Here is a 19,755-nt window from a genome sequence, read left to right as displayed (position 1 = left end):
TTAATCAAGATTCCTTTTAAATTATGTATTTAATTTAAAATAGTTTGATTTGTTTACTTCTGTTTTTAAAACAGTGAAACTTTAATTTGTTTCACACTATTTCCACGAGTCTTCCCAGTGGGCACTGAGTTTTGGATTAATTTCCAAAGAGCTAACTGTGATGAAATGTCAATCTGCGTCTGCCTTACATATAAAAAGCAAAATACAAGACTGATCTAGAAGTACATCCAAAAGGCTAATCTATCATTTAAGTTCTTAAGAAATTTGGAATGAATAGCAACATTATGCTTGCTAAATGGACCTTAATGAGCGACAGAGTCTGATGCCGTGTGCAATAGAAATAAAGATCCTTACTTTGACATTCAAAGTATGAGAACTACAAGCATCTGTAGTGAAGAGATGCCATCAGTACTAAAATGTCATCATTGGAAAATCTGTGCGATGGATGTGACAGCCGCAGCTGCTGACATTCATTTGTCAACATCAATTTAAGTTTCACCTAATACCCCCTATGTCATAACATCTCCACAACAACCAGACAAACCAATACTTGAACCAAATGTCCCCGGCCCTCTCTGGGGACATTTGGGTCCGGTCCAGCTTGTGGGGGGGTAAAAAAATAGTTGTCTTTTAGAGAAGCCTCGGAGAAGTGCAACCTACTCAGACAGTCTGTTACTGGATGTAATTATAGGAGTTTGAGTGCAGCACTCTCTGTATGCAGCAAACACGTGAGACATATTATCATTCTGTCCTTTTTGCTCTGGCTCATTAGAACAAGCAGAGATCTTCTTGGTACAAAAGTGTGCACACATTTCACACCATTCATGTTGGAGTATCACATGGTCAAGTACTTTTATAAGTGATCTTATCATATTAACAGAGTCAAATTTACCTCACTAGTAATCTAATAAAGGTTACTAACTGCAGGTAATTATCTTTGTGTAATATCTTGGACTGGCTGTCAAACATACAGTGCTGTGATGATGGGGTGTCGATAACTCTCAATGAGGTGTTCCTAAATAGTTACCATATGTTTGTCTGTCAGCTTAAGTTAAATGCGGGGAAGCGGTCCTCTAGTATAAGATTTTACAGTTTAATCAGTTAAATTAATTTGGAATTCAACCAAAATCTTGCTTATTTAGCAGGATAATATCAAACACCTCATCACACTTCTCAGTAAATGTATTTCCAAAGGCGCTTTCGTCATCAAATTCACACAATATTAACACCTGAAGTGACTTTACACTTCCAAAAAACTTTATTCCTTAGGTTTTTGACAGCCTATTATAACAATACCATAATTGATCAAGGGAAAGAGCTCCTGGCGACCTTTGCAGCTTTCTTGTTGTAAAACAAAACTTAGGATGTTTTAGTGAGTCTTATTGGGCCATAATCTGGAAACAGAGAGAACATAATTTCACCATGAAACAGATTTCTGACATAGGAGTCAAAATAATAATCAGGACAGTCAGTCAAGTGCAAAAGACCACAAGCAGAAACCTTTAGAATCACTTTAAATTATTATGTGCAGTGTTTTCGTTAAGTAACTCTGTGCATGTTCACTGCAAAAGACTGAAAAAAAAAATAAGAAAAAAAGCATGTTAAAGGACATTTGAAGGTTGCTCCAGAATATTTAGATAAAATATGAAATACTGGTACAATAATGTTCGGTCAGATGTTTGCATGTCATTGCATATTTCTTGTTTCTACATCAAACACCAAACTAACGCTGAGGTTCAAAAGTAAGACCAACAAGATTTGGGACTGCCTTTCAGCATCATGCCAGAATCTTAAGCCAAAGCCTTAAACTGATTTCACAGACAGAAAATAAAGCTGATAGAACAGAGTACTCGATTTGAATTCAATTGAAATATAAAGAAAAACCCAGAAATCTGAGTCAGGTTGTGTGGAAAGATGAGTTAAAATCCCACCTAAACACATGCTACTTGTATAACCATACAGGAGAGACCTTGAAGCTGTCAGCGTCAACAAAAGCTTTTCTGAAAAGTATGAATTACTTAGTTTGCTACCAGTGTCTGATATAAATTTCATGTCAATAGGTCTACTAGAAATATATGTATGGAAATATCAGGCATCGTTTCTCTCTGCATCATCTACCGTCCTTTATGTCAGAGCCTCCTCCTTTGATCCTGGCAGCCGCATCGCTCTGAACCTCTTGGGTTTTTACCTTACTATTGTGGATTACAGCCTTCCTGCTCTTCCTCCCACACTGCTGCGAAGCCTGCCTCGCTGTGGGCCGCAATGTTTGTAATAAGATTTCACCAACTCCAACTTAGAATTTCATTAAGTGGGCAGCACATGAGGTTATGCCTCCCACATGCATTCGCTGATGAATAAATGCTCAACTCGGTGAACTGATTCAGCCGCTGCTAACTTATGATATGCGGCATACTTTAATTGAGCGTGCTTTAAACTTTGAAATTTGCTCGGCTTGGTGGGAAACTGAAAACTTTCTGAAAAGTGTGAAAATAATAAAAGTGACTCTCTACTAGAGGGGTGTCCAAAGTGTGGGCTGGGGGCCATTAGTGGCCCTTGAAATTACTTTTGTTTGGTTCCTAACCACAAGTATAGAATGGTAAAAATTGTGCTAACAAAACAAACAAAACAATTGATGACCCAAAGAAATTGCAAACTGTCTATTTTTCTTTTAATAAGGTAACAGTCCAAATCCCTTCTTATGTTTTTGATCTTTAATGATATACAGATTTTATTTTTAAAATTATTTTTGTTGAGCAGGTAAAGCTAAAAAAAATAAAGAAAGAAAAAGTAAAGAAAAAAATCACAACCTAATTTCAGTATTTTTAGTTTAATGAATTTTGTGGCCCACCAGTAATTTAGATTTGCCACTTTTGGACCCCGGGCAAAAAGTTTGGACACTACTAATCTACATACCTGAATAAAATATGCAATCAACAACCAATATATCTGGTAAACATTAAGTAAAAATGCATGGATAATTTTGTATGTAAAAGTAGTTTTTTTAATTTTAACACATCAGAGATCATATCTAATGCATTAGTAAACTTCTGGTAACAACACGATAAATAAATGTAAACTATTTTAAAATTATTTCAATCTTCCTCTGACAAACCCAATCTTTAATTTGAGTAAATTTCTTTCAAAATAAGGAAATATTTTTATTAATAACAGAGTTATTAGCACCCATAGCAATTCTTTAAAAAGAAATGTAATATATTTATTTATATTTTTCTTTTCAAAGTTGGTCAAAGTTAGCAGGAATTTATTACTAATCTTTAAATTCTTGTTTCCCTGAGCACAGTTATGACATGACAGGTTTATCTGACACTAATGGTGATCTTACAGTTTGTGCAGCGCTTTGCTTAACTACAATGTGCCAACGGAAAAAACTTTGACTTGTCAACAGCAACGTAAAAAAAAGAAAATCCACAGAGTGGCATGTTGTGGTCACCATGGTAACCATCAAATGCGTACTTGACTGCAACTCTCTGCTCGCCATCTGTAAGAAAGGACCAATTGCTCTCCCGTTGGAGAACAATGTATTGAGAATGAATGTTCACAAAACCAAAAAACACAAATATGTTTTAGTCTGGGATTCTTTTCCTGTATTATTTATTTTAGCGTAGGATGAAGATGCTTTCGTAAAATAATATTTTCAGTACTTTTTAAACATTTGTACCAAAGGAGACAATAAAGGTGACCATCAGTGTTTGAAGCTGTGGTGTTGTATGAAAGATTGAGATAATGAAGAGAGTCAAAACCTAATGAATTCAGGGACTGGAAGGAGGAATGAAACCGTTACCAGCTGGCTTAATCCCTTTAGGATGATTTCAGTACATCTTTCAAATCTGACGCTGCACCAGGTTCATTGAAAAGGAAAACAAACACCAGAAACATTCAAATGACAGATACACAGTTTGATATTTAACATAATACATAAATGCACGCGTACTCACAAGTGCACAAGTAACCTATATATTCAAAACAGGACTTGCATTTGATTGATAAGAACAAATAATTTACAACGTTCCAAAAAAAAAAATCACATTTTGGCTTCATTCCTCCACATTTTGGCATAAATTAATTTCCAGAAATATTGAATGTTTTTGTAAAACAGCATCACAATCTTATTGACTTTGCAAAAGTAAATCATCAAGTAATTTACATCCATGAACCCCTACAACTCGTCTAATTTGTACTAAATATGGAGGAATGCCGTTTTATAAAAGCAACATTTAAGCAAGCTATTAAACAATAAAGCAATACAACCCAGACATTGAGAAGAGCATATTTCTTAAGTAAAACATTGGCATCGTTGTTGACTTTCCTTATGTTAAAGGGATAAACACTGACGGTGAGTTTTATGAAGAGTGAGCGAGCTGCCGGGAGAACCTGGAGGCCGAGACAAGGCCGCTTCACTACAAGCTGCATTGAGAACAGAGGAAACCTGACAATACACCACTGTAAACATTTTTTTACCACAGACCATCATCACAACATAAAATAGACACAGTGAACTCATATTCCTCTTTAGTGTAGGGAATATTTTACGGTTCCATTTACAAACACAGGTTGAATTATATTTAAATTGGCACACAGAAGCAGCAATTCAGACTCAAGACATGCAAGGTTACAGTTGTTTCAAGTAGTTCAAGCGGGTAAATTAAAACCACGTCAGGGAAAGAACACAGAGAACACATAGGATAAAACACAGTCACTTATATTCAGTGTCAGCGTTTAATACTCAGCTGTGACCCCCTGCAGACCGGCCGATGTGGCAGATCTGATGTCTACTTGAATTGAAAGAAGCTGGTCGGTTTGGTGGGTGCAGCCATGAGCATAGTAGCTTGGCTCTTGTGAGTTATCTGAATCTGAAAATCCAAGATGGACAACATTTTTGTGTCTACTTATTTAAAATGTCTTTTTAAAACCAAAAGGGTGTGTTCTGAACTTTGTAGTAAAATTGCTTTGCACTTTGTCATTGTTTGTGTGTCACTCTTCTAATTCCCGAAAAATCCAAATCCAAATGTAAGAAAATGTTTTGTGTTTTTCTCCGCGAGTCTCAATGTTATAAAAAACTTAACAGTTTTGCAGCAATATTCAATGTTTCTTTTTGTTTCTTTTTTTTAGTTTGTTTTCTTTTTTCTTTGCACATATTCCTCTAATTTCAGTTTTGTATTTGAGAAGTTATTTGTAGTATTGCCTTGTGATTTGTGCAATCTTTCAATAAAATTGTTCTTTGCTGACTGCGAAACCAATTTCCCTTTGAGGAAATATAATTATCTTATCACGTTACAGACATTAACTACTTAGTGTTGGTCTATCACATGAAATCCCAATAGAAATGAGAACATTTATAGTTACTCACCTCACACGGCGGCTGCATCCAGGGCTCCCCGTCAATCTGCATGGGCAGAGCTTTGGTTGTGCTGCACATGGAAATTAAAGACAGCAAAACTTAAACACAGTAAGTCGTAATAATATTTGAAAATACAGCAAAAAACAAGCAAAAACAGGAAAAACCATAAGACATTTGTAAGGAAAAGAAATCGGGTCCCAATCAGCATTTACTTATTTTCAGGATCAACAAAGCAGAGCAGCCAGTCAACCTCAGAGGAGGGGGAAACAATAACTATAGACCATTTTGTTCATTCTGATGTCATCAATTGTTTTTAGGACACAGATAAACTAAGAGGAGTTCAATTTATCTTTAAGTTTCAAACCTGATGGTGATTTCGGAGGTCTGCGCCAGTCGGTGCCCGGCGCTTTTCAGTCCAGTGTAGATCTGTCCCATCTCCAAGACTCCTTCCAGCCCCACCACCTCGAAACGTTTATCGCTTATATCTAAAGTAAAGCATGAAATAAACCAGTACAGATTTACACGGGTTTCTCGGACACTGCTGGAGCCGAACGGTCGCTTAAAGAGACTCACCTTGTGTGGCTGTTTTGAGAAGTTCATGGTCGGTGATGACTTCACCGTGCACCGCTTCAGGAGCGCCATCAGTTTTCTTAGACTCACCCCAGAGGTTGGAGCCGCCGTGCATGCTGGGTATGTTGAGGACGGCTATGCCCTCTAAAGAATTGCCCAGGCTCAGAGGTTTTCCACAGCACTATGGAAAACCAAAGACAACGTAGAAGGACATCATCAGCAAGCAGCTGCATTGAAACATCCGCCATATCCACATCAATATCAGCTGCACCAATGTGCAAAGAGGCTGGTTTGTGCTGAGCAATAAAGCTCACAGCTGTGACGAAGTACGCTCACCTTCAAATTCTGCATGTCGACTAATTCCCGGTAGAATAAAGTTGTGAAATATTTTAAACTGCAATGCATTTTATAAATGCAAAATATATTTTTTATTGCTGTGAAAGAGAAGCACCACTGAAGAGGAAAAGGTGCTAGCTTCTGTTTTAGAGGGTTTATATTTGTGTGTTTTTCGCTGATCACTGTGAGCCTGGATTTTGTGACCATTTTCATTGCACTGTGTGTCAATTATGCTGTCAGATTAAACATATTGAACAGGACTGCAGATCCTCTTACACAGAGAGGCTGTACCTGACGGGGAAGGCACAGAAACCTCTCAGATATACAAGAACGTGTATCTGTTTCTGGAGAAATATTCTGCTGCAGACACGATATATTTGGTATTAGTTTTAGGTACGGTAACTAAAGGTGGGCGGATTAATACAAAATATCTATCATATCAATAACAATACAGTACTTTAGTTTCAGATTCCCTGTTGACATTTTATTTTATATTTGTATTGTAATTTGCTTTGATTTGCTCACAGATCATTTTATTTTTTTTGCTCTTTGTTTATTTAGGAAACAATGCACACAAATTTGTTTTGTTTTTCTATTATTTTCTGTTTATCATGTAAGCATGTTAAAGTATTTCATAGACACCTATAAACTATCTAAATTTTGTCCCAGGTTTTAATAAAATAATTGAAAGGAAAATTAAACACAAATGTCTAAAAAATGATATGCGATACTTAAATATCAGCTATTGGAATAAGTGATACTGACTCTGTTTTTATTTCGTATAATATCAGAATATCCAGTATCGAACACCTCTAACTGTGAAAGCGGCAGAGTCTGATTTAAGTTCAAACTCTTACCGTAATACTGAGACAATCCTTCAGATTCTTGCAGGAGGATGAGAAGGACTCAGAAGTAGCAAACTCAAAGTACATAAGCTTGTTCTTCATTCTTGAGGGGGGAAAAAAGAGAAAATGTTTTTAATTGTTTCCTGACTCAGTTTTAGTAACAGAGATTTACATGAAATTTTTACTTTTATTGTGTTTAATGCAAACATAAATTACCAAACACAAATCCTGAACATGTTGAATCACAAGATCTAAAACAGAAAACCAAGGCCTGATCAGGGTTGGTTCGGGATCTTGTGGTATCCTGAACCAATCCTGTGGTTCAGGATACCACATGATTGGTTGAATTTTGACTCATCTAAACCCAGAATAAAGAGGGCAATTGAGGATAATAACGCCCTCTTACGAGAGTCCTCACCGGCTGTTGAACTTTTGTGGATGTTTCTCTCTCATGGAGTGAAAACGATGAGCAATGGAAGCATCCTGCACGCATGTACACACATTCACTTTTAATTAAATCGCATTTTAGCTCAAATCTATGAGCGCAGCAGCAACAGTTTGTGTTTGAGGGAACTGCATGAATGATTGTGCGATGCCCCTCACCACTCCAATAGAGAAATAGTTATTCATGATCTCGTATGGGACGGGGTCTCCTGCATCCTGTGGGTTTTTCGGCGTCACCTTGATGCTCCAGCGATCCAGAGGGATCTGCTGACTGTCTTTCACCTCCTTCAGGGTTTCCTTCAGGTCAGACCCCTCGTATCCTTGCCAGATTTACGAGAAGAGTTTCAACTTTAATCCCCATTTTTGAGCTACAGATGCTTGCAGCGGTTCACGTTTTGTTTTTTACCTCCTCCCCAGCGTAGGCAGCGAGCCATGTCGTTCCCAGTTCCCAGGGGAAGCACAGCAACCGGAGGATGCACTGAGATGTTCATTTTATCTGAAATCACAAGTATTTCATTATTTCTGTAAAGTGTCAGCTCTTCCAATCTTCTCTTATAAAGTCAGAAGGATTCATAGCACCTATAGCATCCAGGAGCCACCCGACTGTGCCGTCTCCCCCACACACCAAGATGTTAAATTGATGCAGATTTCGAAAGAAGTGCAATCTAAAAGAACAAATTTTGCATTTATTTTTAAAAAATCCTTTAAAAGATGCGCATAATGAGCTTGTACATCGCTGGTTCACTGTACCCTCTAATGGGACCGCCGTTGTTTAAGTTGTAAACCTGACGTGGGTTCAGCAGGCCCTGAAACTTCCTGAGAACTCTGCACAAAACACCAGGCATGAAAATGTCCATCACTATTAAACTGAGGTCAGCCCACACGATAAAGCAGCAACACAGTAAGTAAAAACATGGAGGATCTATTAAATTCCAGGTACATCTAAAAATTTATATTAGGAAAAAGTTCAATATTTTTGTCTCTCAAAAGTGAAACTCATTATCAAAATTCATCACACAAAGTGAGATATTTTTAGCCTTTTTTTGGTAATTTTGATAATTATGACTTACAGAAAATGAAAACCCCAAATTGTGTCAAAAAATGTTAACATTGTCATAACTTTAAATATATCACCACGTTTAGTTGCTGTAAGTGAGTTTCACTTTCTGAAATGACAAAAAACATTTGACTTTCCTCATTTTTTAGATGTAGGTGTTCACTCATAGTTTGTTGAACTGAATTGTTTCTGAGTTGCTCACCGTTCACCCTGCTTCCCTCCACTTTTAGGATTGACAAATACCAGCAGAGGATGAGTCCCGAGAATATTAGCAATCTGAAAAAGGCAGAAGAAATTCAAACGCTTTTCAATAATCTGAAAAGCACAGGATTAGTTAGGATTTTGGATAAATGTGTCAGTTTACATACAGCCATGGTCAGCAGCTTACATACACTTGTATATAGATTTGAAATATTCATTTTCACAGTGAACATATATCACAATATGCAGCTTTAGTGAGTTTCTAACACAAGAATTGTATGGCAAAGCTAGAAATATTTTGGATTTTCCACAGTGCATCAAAATTTTGAGCACAGACTCAAATACAGTACATCCCCACTAGTATCTGGATTGATGTCCTTCACCTGAGTCACAACTTTTGTAGCTTTTAACAAGCTTCCAGAATATTTCTGATTACATATTTGACATTTTGTTGCCTCAAATAATTTTATTGACTTATTTCCAGTCTGGTAAATTGAGTTCAGAATAACTCCAGAAGTCTGTAAAAAAAAGATTTATTCTTTTCAAAATCAGTTTTGGGATCATTGTCCCATCAGAACATTTAGTGATGTCTCAGTTTCAAGCATTTATTTGTTGATTTGGGGTGAGGTTGAAGAGCATATACTAATAGTATTGAAACAGATTGATTCATGGCATGATTCTGCCACTGCCGTGCTTCATAGTTGATTCAGTGTTCTTAGGTTATAAAACTTCGCTTTGACTCCTTAAATCATACTTCTTGTATGCTTTACATACAATAAGTATGATTTACAAGAGGTATAAATCATACAAGAAAACAATGATTTTTTTAAGCTAAAAAATCATTGTTTTTAGCTTAAAAACAATTATTTTAAAAACAATGATTTTTTAAGCTAAAATCATTGTTTTAGCTTAAAAGTCTTCATTTTGGAGCAGGTGATTCTTTCTCAGTCGGTACTCTCCATGTCAAGGTTAAACTCACATAACTGTGGACGGGAACATGACTATTTCAGCTGTTTGTAGTTCAATATACACCTAATGTCAGATGGTTGAAATACAACAGGGCGTTCCAACAATGCAATGATCCCAAATACAGAGCAAAACTAATTTCAGTTGGGGAAAAAGAGGCTAACATTAACAATAAAAGCTCTACCAGAGGCAGTGGTACTGAGACGATAAATTGCGATGCTGAACAGATTCAGTGGTACCAGACCTGCAGGATGTGGCCGTCAGGAGTGACGCTCAACAGGTTGGTGTCTTCCTCCTGCAGCACCAACAAAAAGTCAACTGCAAGGATCGTAAATGTAAAGCGAAAACGTGTTTTCTCATTTTACCTTTGAGACGGGGTAGATGACCCATGGCGGCAAAATATGATCCTTCAGATCGCCACAGTCACATTTCGGTACACCGGGCACAACACACTCATCATGGCGCTTAAAAATAAACCAGATTTGGTTACCAAACACGACCCTGTCTACCTTCAGGTTTTATGCCAAAGTATCCAAAGAATCGTCCTCACCATCTCCTGGCACCACACGCAGTGCTTCCCTGCTAAAGTTTTGATCTTCTTGAAGCAGACCTGACACTTAGTGGCGTTACAGTCCGCTTTGATCCAGTCATGAGTTGCTTTCTGAAGTAAAACAAAAGTATTCTGTTGCATTTTCGTTTTATTCATTTAAAAACCGATGGGTCTGAAAGTTCATGTTCTAAATAAATGATAAAACTAACTTAAAAGAGTCATTACAGACCAGCTGTGGAAGGTTTGGGCAGCTCCGATTTTACATTTTTTGATAAACATTCACCTTGTGAAGATATGTGAAAAATGTGAACCACTCGAAAATAATAATCTTTTTATCTTTCACTGAAAAACCCAACACCACATTGATTCATTGTGGAAAAAATACCTTATGAAGAAATAATTGTTCTTAATAATATCCAACAATGGCACAATTATTGGCATCTCTGCTGCCAATACCTTTGTCAAAGTCCCTTTTGCCAACAGGACAGTATGTCGTCTTTTATTTTTAATTTAATTCTCAGTTTCATCAACAACATTTACAGCAAAATTAAGAATATAATACAGCGAAAAGAACATCATGAAACAAAGAAATAAAAGAAAAAATGTATGACAAATCAACAGTTTTTAAAAGCAGGTTTATTGATCCTGCTTTTTATCCTGAACTTTTCCTTTAACATTTCATAAAGTTGCAGTATAAATGGAGAGGTCTTTGACTATTTCTCTTTGCAAATTTTCTCTAAATCTACAACGTGTGAAGAGTCAAGCTCTCATTAACAAAATATCAATATGGTTTGATTTCTTGCATTTTCCTTGAACGATGGAACTGAATTTCCCCACTAGAAACACTAAAAGCTCCAGTAAAAATCACATCAGAGCCTAAAAACTCTGATCCGAATAAAAAAGTAAAGCATAATTCTAAAAAATCTTTTAGTTTCATGTATTTTAGAGATTACTAACAATTGTAACTATTATTTCTTAACATTGATTTTCTTACCAACTGAATGAATTAAATTAAATGTTAGATTTTTGTGTGTCGACACAACAGTTAAGCCTTTTTTTCTTATAAATATTTTTACCAGGCGTGCCAACAAATGAACCCACTGTACACACAACACCATTAAAGCATGTTTCTAATACTCCTTCCTCCTGAAGACAAAAGCACGGCTGTTCAGCCCACTGCTGAGGTCTGCAACATGACTCTGTAAAAACCTGTAAGCTGTGGCACTGACGCCACACGCTGAAAAGGAGATGGAGCAGAATATTGTCTGTCCTTATGCAGAATTAGGACATTTACCAGCTGCACAGAGCAGACTGTACCAGCTGTAATCCGCACTTAAAAAACACTGATGGGCTGCACTGGCTGACTAATACACTATTATGGTCTCTGTAGTCAAAGTGTTTACAGACGCTGTTGGGTAAAAAACAAGAAGTGAGGCAACAATACTGTCTTAAACACATCTGGAGCTGTGATTTAATGTAAAATTGAAATTCACTTATAAACAAAGCTGGAAAGCAGAAACAAAACCAAACTGGTTGAAGTGGAAATAAAAAGTGAGGTTTGTGTTCCTTACGCCAATTTCCTCTTTGGTTTTGACGAAGGTCCGAGCGCATGGCTCAGGGTTCTTGTTGGCACACTGGTTGTGGACAGTGTAAGCACAACCTACAAGATAAAAAAAAACAACAACAACAACAAACAAACAAACAAGAGAGCTGCTTACAGAAAACACACGGACACATCAGCAGACCAGGTAAGAAAACCTGAAGGAGCTTGGCTGCCCCCTGCTGGCAGCTGCGAGCTCTTACAGTTGCAGTAGAGTCCTTGCTTGCCGAGGCCGAGCAGCATGTTCTCACACACGCCGCAGTAGGTGGGTTTGTTGAAATGTTTCAGCCTCCAGATGTGCTGGCCGTCCTTCTCAGTCATCTGTGGGTGAGGAAGGAAGAGGAAGAAGCAAAGTTACTGACGAAAGAAAAACACTTCTGAAGAGTTGAGTCCTGAAATGAACCGGAGTGAGTTTTTAGACTCAAGGCCACATTAAAGGAGCAGCTCAATACATTAGAAAATTACCGAAACCGAGTTCATTTCAGTAATTAAATTCAAAATGTGGAACTGGTGCACAGCATAATCTTGTTCAAATATAAAGACTTTCAGCTAATGAATGACTCATTTTCTCAGGCATTAGAATATCACCCAAGAACTATAAAAATAGTTTTTTAATAACAAAATAACAGGTAATATATGCACTCCGTATGTTATCTAGGCTTCTTCTGCAACTTTTCTTCCATTAAACTTTCAAGTAATATGAAAGTTCAAGCTACACTTTTTTCATGACTGTGTAGACCGCAGGCGTCAAACTCCAGTCCTGGAGGGCCACTGCCCTGCAACTTTTAGATGTGCCTCTGCTGCACCACACCTGAACAGAATAATTAGGTCATTAAGGCTCTGGAGAACTGATCTACACAAGGAGGAGGTCATTAAGCCATTTCATTCCAGTGTTTTGTACCTGTGGCACATCTAAAAACTGCAGGACTGCGGCCCTTGAGGACTGGAGTTTGACACCCCTGGTGTAGACCAAAACATAAAGTCTGTCCATTTAAAAAAAAAAATCTATTTTTACTTGCCTTACTTAATATTTACATTTTACGATAACCAAATATTTTTATTTCTATTTTTAAGCCATAATCACCAAAATGAACCTAAATAAAAGTCTGGAGCATATCACTGTACGTTTCCAAAACTTGAGCTTTACAAATTTTACTGAAATAAATTAAATAAGTCTCACCCTCAGTCCAAGCAGTACAAGCAGAGGCACATTGTTCATGCCTCCCTTGACCCATTCCTCCAGATTGACAGTCCCACTTTCGTCAACATCTATTGCAGTCATCATGTCTTTGAGAACCTAAAACATAATTTTATCCAGTTATAAACAGGACATTTATACTTCATAGTACACATATTAAGGGAAGCAAAGAATAGAAACAGAAGTTATACTGGTCTCAGTTCAGTCACGTCCCAGCCCAGGTAATCAGCGGCTCGCATCATCTGTGCAATTATACGATCCACTTCCTGGAGATGAGACCATTCTGGTGAGTTTTTATATAATCTTATCCATTTTAGTCAGTGTGCAAAAACAGATCTGACACAAAGATTAGAAACAAAAACAGCCAGAACATCCAGTGTAGCAAGGAGTAAAAATTAAAAGTGCAACATTCCTCAAAAGAAGGGTTAAGGTCTCTGATGCAGAGATTGGATTTTGACTTTTCAGTATTTAAACTGACCAATCAGAGATAGTCGAGGGAGTACTGGTTAATTTTGATCTCTGGTCGATTGATACTTGGAGTACTTAATTAAAAAGTACAAGCAGGTGGATAAATGGTTGGTTAAATGGTCTTATCTGACTATATATTTCCATAAAATTAACATAGGTGCTGTTAATTAATGCATTTGTAGACACATAATAATGTGAATTCTTAGGTTTTCTGCATTAAATGACTAATAAAGTCTTATTTTCCTGTATTTCACTGCATTGTTGATAACAAGTCACAGCTGGTCAAAGGAAAGAAGATTATTTAACCAGTGGGTGACTGATTAGTGCATCTCCAATAATTTTGTTTTTAATTTATAACTAGTGTAACTTGAAAATTAGTAAATATATCTCTTCCTTTCCTATTAAAGCATAAAGTTCCCAATCATACTTACAGAACTGTCCAAGAGTCCATTTCCATCTTTGTCATAAAGTTTGAAGGTAACTGGAACCAAACAAAAAGCTGTCAGTCATTTATGCACAATCATTTTTAATTAATCTGTTCTAGAGTAAAACGTGAACTGAACCAACACTCAAGCTTTTCCCGTGGCTGTCCTTCCTCCAGCACTGAGAAGTAGCAGGAAACGTCACGAAGAAAAACCCCACCTGAAAGGACAGACACTGTGCAGCAACTGGAAAACTTCAATTCATTACATGAGGTTAAAACAAGACAACTTCACCTTTAGACTTTAAAGTTTTTGTAAAATAGGAGAAAAATCACAGTTAGCTTTCTGCTAGTCAATGAAATCAGTGCCTGCGGGCACAAAGTCTTCATGTGACACAAAAACAAAAAAAGCAAAAGTAAAACCAACAAACGAGTGGGTCGCTGAGCAAACAGTCTCCGTAGCATTTCTTTATTTGATCTCCTTAAGGAAATACTGAGAATCCCAGTCATGCATAAACAGCAGACATTTAATCCTGATGTTCCTTACTTACAGAAAACATTTCAGGTATTTTAATGAATTACCTCCATGCGGCGTGGACCTTTTTGGAGACCCGTCTTGCTCTGCTTGTTGAAAATAGTTAAAGAGCTTTTGGCAGAAGTTTGGAGGGAAGTACTCCACTTCCAGGTAAGTCTTCAGGAAGAGAGAGAAGCCCTCCAGACAGAGGCACTGAGGAGAGACACAGGGTCACATCCACACTCACACTGAGTCCACAGCTCTGTTACAACAACCAGGATAAAAATTCAGTTTTAATTTAAATTCAAAACACGGCGACTGCATTCGAGCAAATAGATAATTAATGCTGTCACAATCACAAATGTTGCTGGAGAAAAAAAAATTGTCCTAGAAATAATTGTGATGGAAGATAATATCGTAATTTTGAGACCATTTTCAACTAATATCATCACAATGGCAGAATAATGCAAATATCAAGCACCAAAAAAGTTTAATTCCCAAAGAACAAAAACAACCGAAACAACAATAAGTAAATTAGATTATGAAGTGCTCACTTTAATTTAGCATGCAATTAATTGATTTATTGTGACAGGCTTAAAGTTAATATTTAAAAACATTAATTGAATCAAATTTCCCCTTATCCGGGTTTTTCTCATGTATTTGAACCCTTGCTTATCAATTACATTTTTCTGGTAGTTAAATATTTCTATAAATTATCAAGAAATGTAATTATAAAACTTCTGAGTGTCTAAATTGAATCATATTCTCTAAAGATTTTGTAGTACACCGCATGTCTAAAGGTTTTTGTTCTGATCCCTGTATGAGACCAGATAACTGAAAAATTCCACTAAAATAACTTTTATGTGACATTAGTTATGAAACTGGAAACATCCTGTAGTGGTTTTGCTCCAAGTAGTACAAGAAAAAGTGCTAAAGTACCAAATAGGGAGAAGATCAACAGTCACATGACAAATCAATATTCACTTGTGTGTTAAAGCAGACATTAATCACACATTTAACATCTGGTTTTAGACAAAGTGTTTTTCCAAAATTCAGAATTGGTGGATTTAGTCTGAACTCGGACGGACGGACGGACGGACGGATTAAAAAAAGCATTGGTTACCTCTCCAGAAGTGTGCTTGGCGTATCGGCCACCTGGATGAAACTCCTTAATCACATCTTTGACCCTCAAGCCGCTTTCTGCAAGGAGGATTTTGGAGACGTCAAAGTGATAAACTTCAAATGAATGTTAACTTTCCTGCATCTGAACTGACTACAACAAATCCTACAATACAACTGAGTATGTCTAATTGCAAATCCAAATCAGACACACGGTTTGTTCTTGTTAAAGCTAAAAGGTGGGAATATCAGTAAGTGGGGCCATGAATAAACTCTGTGTGTGTGTGTGTGTGTGTGTGTGTGTGTGTGTGTGTGTGTGTGTGTGTGTGTGTGTGTGTGTGTGTGTGTGTGTGTGTGTGTGTGTGTGTGTGTGTGTGTGTGTGTGTGTGTGTGTTTATAAAACATTCCTTTGGGTCCCACAGTCTGAGCAAACACACACCGCCTCTGAGCACATGGTACATGTAATTATCTATTCATTCATTATCCAGCGTCCAAATAAAGGCCTACAGACCCATTTCATTTCTACCAAAGCCTCTGAGTAGACAGAGTATTTTTAGATCGGTGCAGCTTCCCCGTCAAGAGGTCCCATATAATTCGGCATTAGCTGTGACCCCAGAGCCGCAGCGTTCACTTGCAGTTTAATGGCTTCTCCAGAGAAGGTGAACGAGAGTTGACGTGTTCACAGTTCACCCAGTCAGACGGCGCTGGAGGCCGCCGTCACTTTTAACAGGATTTAATGGCCGATCTGATGGGTGCGCGGACTGGTCTCGTCTGAATGGACTTTGCTCACCTCTCTTATCTTAATTAGCATTTATGGACCTTTCCTAATACTGGACTGTTTTCAGTCTGTGAAAGTGCAGGATTACTGACCTATTTGGACACTCGCACAAAGAGAACGGTGGGTTTGTCCACTCTTGCCGTATATGTGAGGTTTTATTCAGCTCTTATTGAGCAGCTTACACCAGTTTACACTAATTCACAAAAGTAATCAAGCCCACTTTGAACTTTTGCAAACTTTTAAATTGCAACCAATATAATAGTTTTGGGTTTCTCGTTATAGTTTAGTTTTATTTGGTTGTGATTTTTCGTTTGCCTAATTCAGTTTTTAGAGTGTGTTTGCTAGTTTTTATTAGTTATATGTTGCTTAGTTTTGGGTTAATTTCTATCATTTATAGTAGTGCTTTTCATTTACTTTTACTTTGACCTATTTGAATCCTGCACCTAAAAATGAACCAAATTTTATTGTATTGTGATTGTGTACATATCGATTGGGTAATGAATACTTTACAGAAGATACCATTTTCAAAAAAGTTATTCAATTATTGTTGATCAACCAAATGACAGGTACGTTCTCCCACTTTTGCTGTCGCCATTGTGCTGCCAGGAGGAGTAGAGAGAGCCGTAATTTATCGACAGCTGACGTAAACTGCTTGTGGGGGGGGGGGAATCTATTTCATATCAGTTGAAAAGGCTAATAAATAGATTAATAAACACAAAAATGAATAATATCTAAAAATTTCAGTATATTTTAGTTAGTTTTATATAAAGGCACAATATAGTTCGAGTCAGTTTCAGTTTTTCCCCATTAATTACCGTTTTTATTTATTTCAGCTAACAAAAATGTTTTCTCAATTTCAGCTTTCCTTACTTTGTTAGTTTTAGCTAACCTTGGTTGCAACCACAATTCTCCAAGTAGCATCTAACAGTGAGTTAGAGGGGAAATGATGTTTTTCTTAGCCCCCCAGAATCAGTCCTTGGAAACGCTTTCACCGCAATCAGACCTGCACATCTTTTGGGTGATGTCTATGACAGCTTTGCACATCTAGACACAGATATTCCTGACCATCCTTTTCTGCAAAAACAGTGTGGAGAGCTTCCGCAGATATTGATTTTGAAAACTTGCTACAGGTTCTCAATTACATTTGAAGATGCACTTTGACTGGGCCATTCTAACACACTGCAGAAACACAAAATCTTACCATTTTCCCCTCTAGTTTCTAGTGCAAATATCTTATTACACTTGAAATAAGACAAAACTAACTTTTTAGCAAGATACAGAAGCTTGTTTTAAGTCTTTTTGTCCTTAATATTGACAAAAAAGTACTTGTTTCACTGGCAGATTATTTAAAAAGATAAAAAGATATTTTTCCATGCTCCTCCTGAGCTACTAAGGGCCTGACAGCTGATTTTCTGACTAAAACTCTCCTCACTTTAGATGGAAGACCATGTGATGGTAAGTTTGCTGTGGTGTCCTTCTCTTTCCATCAGATTATATTGAACAGTACTTCACTGTTTCATAACCTAAATATGCTTTAAGCTTCTCCGTAGAGCAGCTGTATTTACACTGAGATTAAATAAAAACATGTAACTACTGAAGGCAGCTAAAAGGGTGTTTATAGTGAAAATTACTACATAAGTATGCAACATAAACGCATATAATTACATAAAAATAAGTTGAAGTTTGATAAGAAGTGAAACAAAAACATCAATCAATCAAAAATGTAACCTTTTTTTTAATATAATTTTACAAACTTGAGTGTATTTATTATTGCCATAGATGTAAGAAGAGAGCTCACCTTCCATGTAATGCTGCAGCTGGATAAAGTCCACAGGAGTCAGGGTACCTTCTGTGTCATCAGCTGAGGCCATGATGGTCCCTGCAGGGAAGACAAGACAGAAACCAAACAATAACCAGACAGTCAGCGGTCTGACAGAGAAAGCATCAGATTTAGTTCCTCCCTGCTTGTCTGTTACATGAACTGGTTTGTCTCCATTCCAAGCACTGCAGCATAAAAGTGGTATGTGAAACACGCCTCTTTTCAGGGATAATAATCTGCCAACTGGAAGTTGTTTTTTCAATGAGTAGTGTTAATCAAACCAGACTGTAGCCTGGATATCTTTGTTTTCATGTCTTAAAAGTTGCACCAGGCTGCTGAACTGTTGCACTATTAACCAGGAGCTGCAGATAATACTAATAATAATAATAATAATAATAATAATAATAATAAACAAAACCCATCCCAGCACCAACAGGTTGGCAAGCTGCTTGAAAAATGTGATGTCCCATTATCTTAATCATCAACTCAAGCTGAAGATAAATCAGCAATTAAAGCCATCCTTTGAAAGGGGGGCGCATCCATCAGAGAGGATTATAATGTGAAAGCGGAGTGACTGGCAGTGGCAGGGCCTTTAAACTCACCGGGATAGCGCTCCGTCAAAGTCACACAGGTGTTCAAGCAGGAAGACAGGCTGAGCCCTCCAGGACTCTCCCGGAAACTTGACTCCGTCTCTCGGAACCAAACCGCGCCGGAAGCGCGTTAAAACACTGTCCCAAGCGCGGATTAAGTCAGCAGGGAGCTCTGGTAGCGCGGCTGCCTGATCCTTGTGGATGAATTTCAGCCGCAGTATTAGCGGGCAGAGCCAGAGGGATTAAGAATGAACGGAGGAGGAGCTTCCAGCGACATAATTACAGTTAGTGGCACCACCCAGGCCCCGCCACCGACCTCACGCCCAAACATACCATACTTTATTTCTTCCCACTACTATTCGGTGCCATTTGGAACATTGTAAGTTTATATAAAGTATTGCTTTCTTGATTTTATTATTTAATGTGATACAGGGCTTGTTAGACAACAAGAAAATTATATTGCTGAAAGTCTTACAGGGATCAAATATCCACCATGTTACAGGCAGAGCTGGATAGAGAATAGTTTAGTGAGTGACATTTACTTGAGTCAATTTTTTTGGGGGAAAAAAAATTATAATTTTAGGAGTTTTTTTTTTTTTTTTTTTTTACTAAACTGTACTTTCTACTTTTACTTGAGTAATTTTATTATGAAGTATTGGTACTCGGGCGTAAATTTTCTGGGGACACTTTTTGGTATAGGGAAGTCACGCGTAAAAGATGAGATGAATTAAATTAATTTTAGCCCACTTTTTCCACTCTATTTCTATTCAAATCTAGGTTAAATTGTAAATGCATTGTAGTTCTTTTTCTATGTCATATGAATTAAAAATAAAAAATTAAATAATTATAGTTCCCTTTTCACCTTTTTTGTTTGTAGTATGACTGCTAAAAACAACTTATTACTAAGTAGTTCCTCAGTA

At 37.2% G+C, this 19,755-nt stretch overlaps 1 protein-coding gene across 2 annotated transcripts; it reads right to left on the bottom strand.

Moving 5' to 3' along the window:
• Window positions 1–1,241: 1,241 nt before the first annotated feature.
• Window positions 1,242–19,084, bottom strand: LOC102225104 (diacylglycerol kinase alpha). Of its 2 annotated transcripts, none has more exons than XM_023324841.1 (24): window positions 18,848–19,084; window positions 18,225–18,305; window positions 15,653–15,729; window positions 14,598–14,742; window positions 14,162–14,236; window positions 14,026–14,075; window positions 13,318–13,392; window positions 13,109–13,225; window positions 12,132–12,249; window positions 11,900–11,988; window positions 10,329–10,439; window positions 10,144–10,242; window positions 10,023–10,073; window positions 8,814–8,887; window positions 8,305–8,379; window positions 8,134–8,219; window positions 7,961–8,050; window positions 7,714–7,874; window positions 7,529–7,593; window positions 7,123–7,213; window positions 5,933–6,110; window positions 5,724–5,844; window positions 5,369–5,429; window positions 1,242–1,394 (listed from the first exon to the last, which is right to left on the bottom strand). In XM_023324841.1, exons 2-24 carry the CDS (start codon window positions 18,295–18,297, stop codon window positions 1,380–1,382), a joined length of 2,097 nt encoding a protein of 698 aa, XP_023180609.1. In that variant the 5' UTR covers window positions 18,298–18,305; window positions 18,848–19,084; the 3' UTR covers window positions 1,242–1,379. The 2 variants fall into 2 exon arrangements, with proteins under 2 accessions (XP_023180609.1, XP_005804361.1); XM_005804304.2 differs by lacking the exon at window positions 1,242–1,394 and adding an exon at window positions 3,596–4,871.
• Between the last annotated feature and the right edge of the window lie 671 nt (window positions 19,085–19,755).

Source organism: Xiphophorus maculatus, chromosome 20 (genome assembly GCF_002775205.1).
Source record: "Xiphophorus maculatus strain JP 163 A chromosome 20, X_maculatus-5.0-male, whole genome shotgun sequence".
In the NCBI taxonomy this organism is placed as follows: Eukaryota; Metazoa; Chordata; class Actinopteri; order Cyprinodontiformes; family Poeciliidae; genus Xiphophorus; species Xiphophorus maculatus.
This window is presented reverse-complemented; position numbering and strand designations above follow the sequence as displayed.

Excerpts from the sequence above, each read along its gene's own strand:
- LOC102225104 (XM_005804304.2), bottom strand. The coding sequence starts at position 18,297 with ATGGCCTCAGCTGATGACACAGAAGGTACCCTGACTCCTGTGGACTTT. Across the intron at positions 13,226-13,317 it reads ACGTGACTGAACTGAGACCA|GTTCTCAAAGACATGATGAC; the intron begins GTATAACTTCTG and ends ATTATGTTTTAG. Across the intron at positions 7,214-7,528 it reads CCACAAAAGTTCAACAGCCG|AATGAAGAACAAGCTTATGT; the intron begins GTGAGGACTCTC and ends TCCCCCCTCAAG.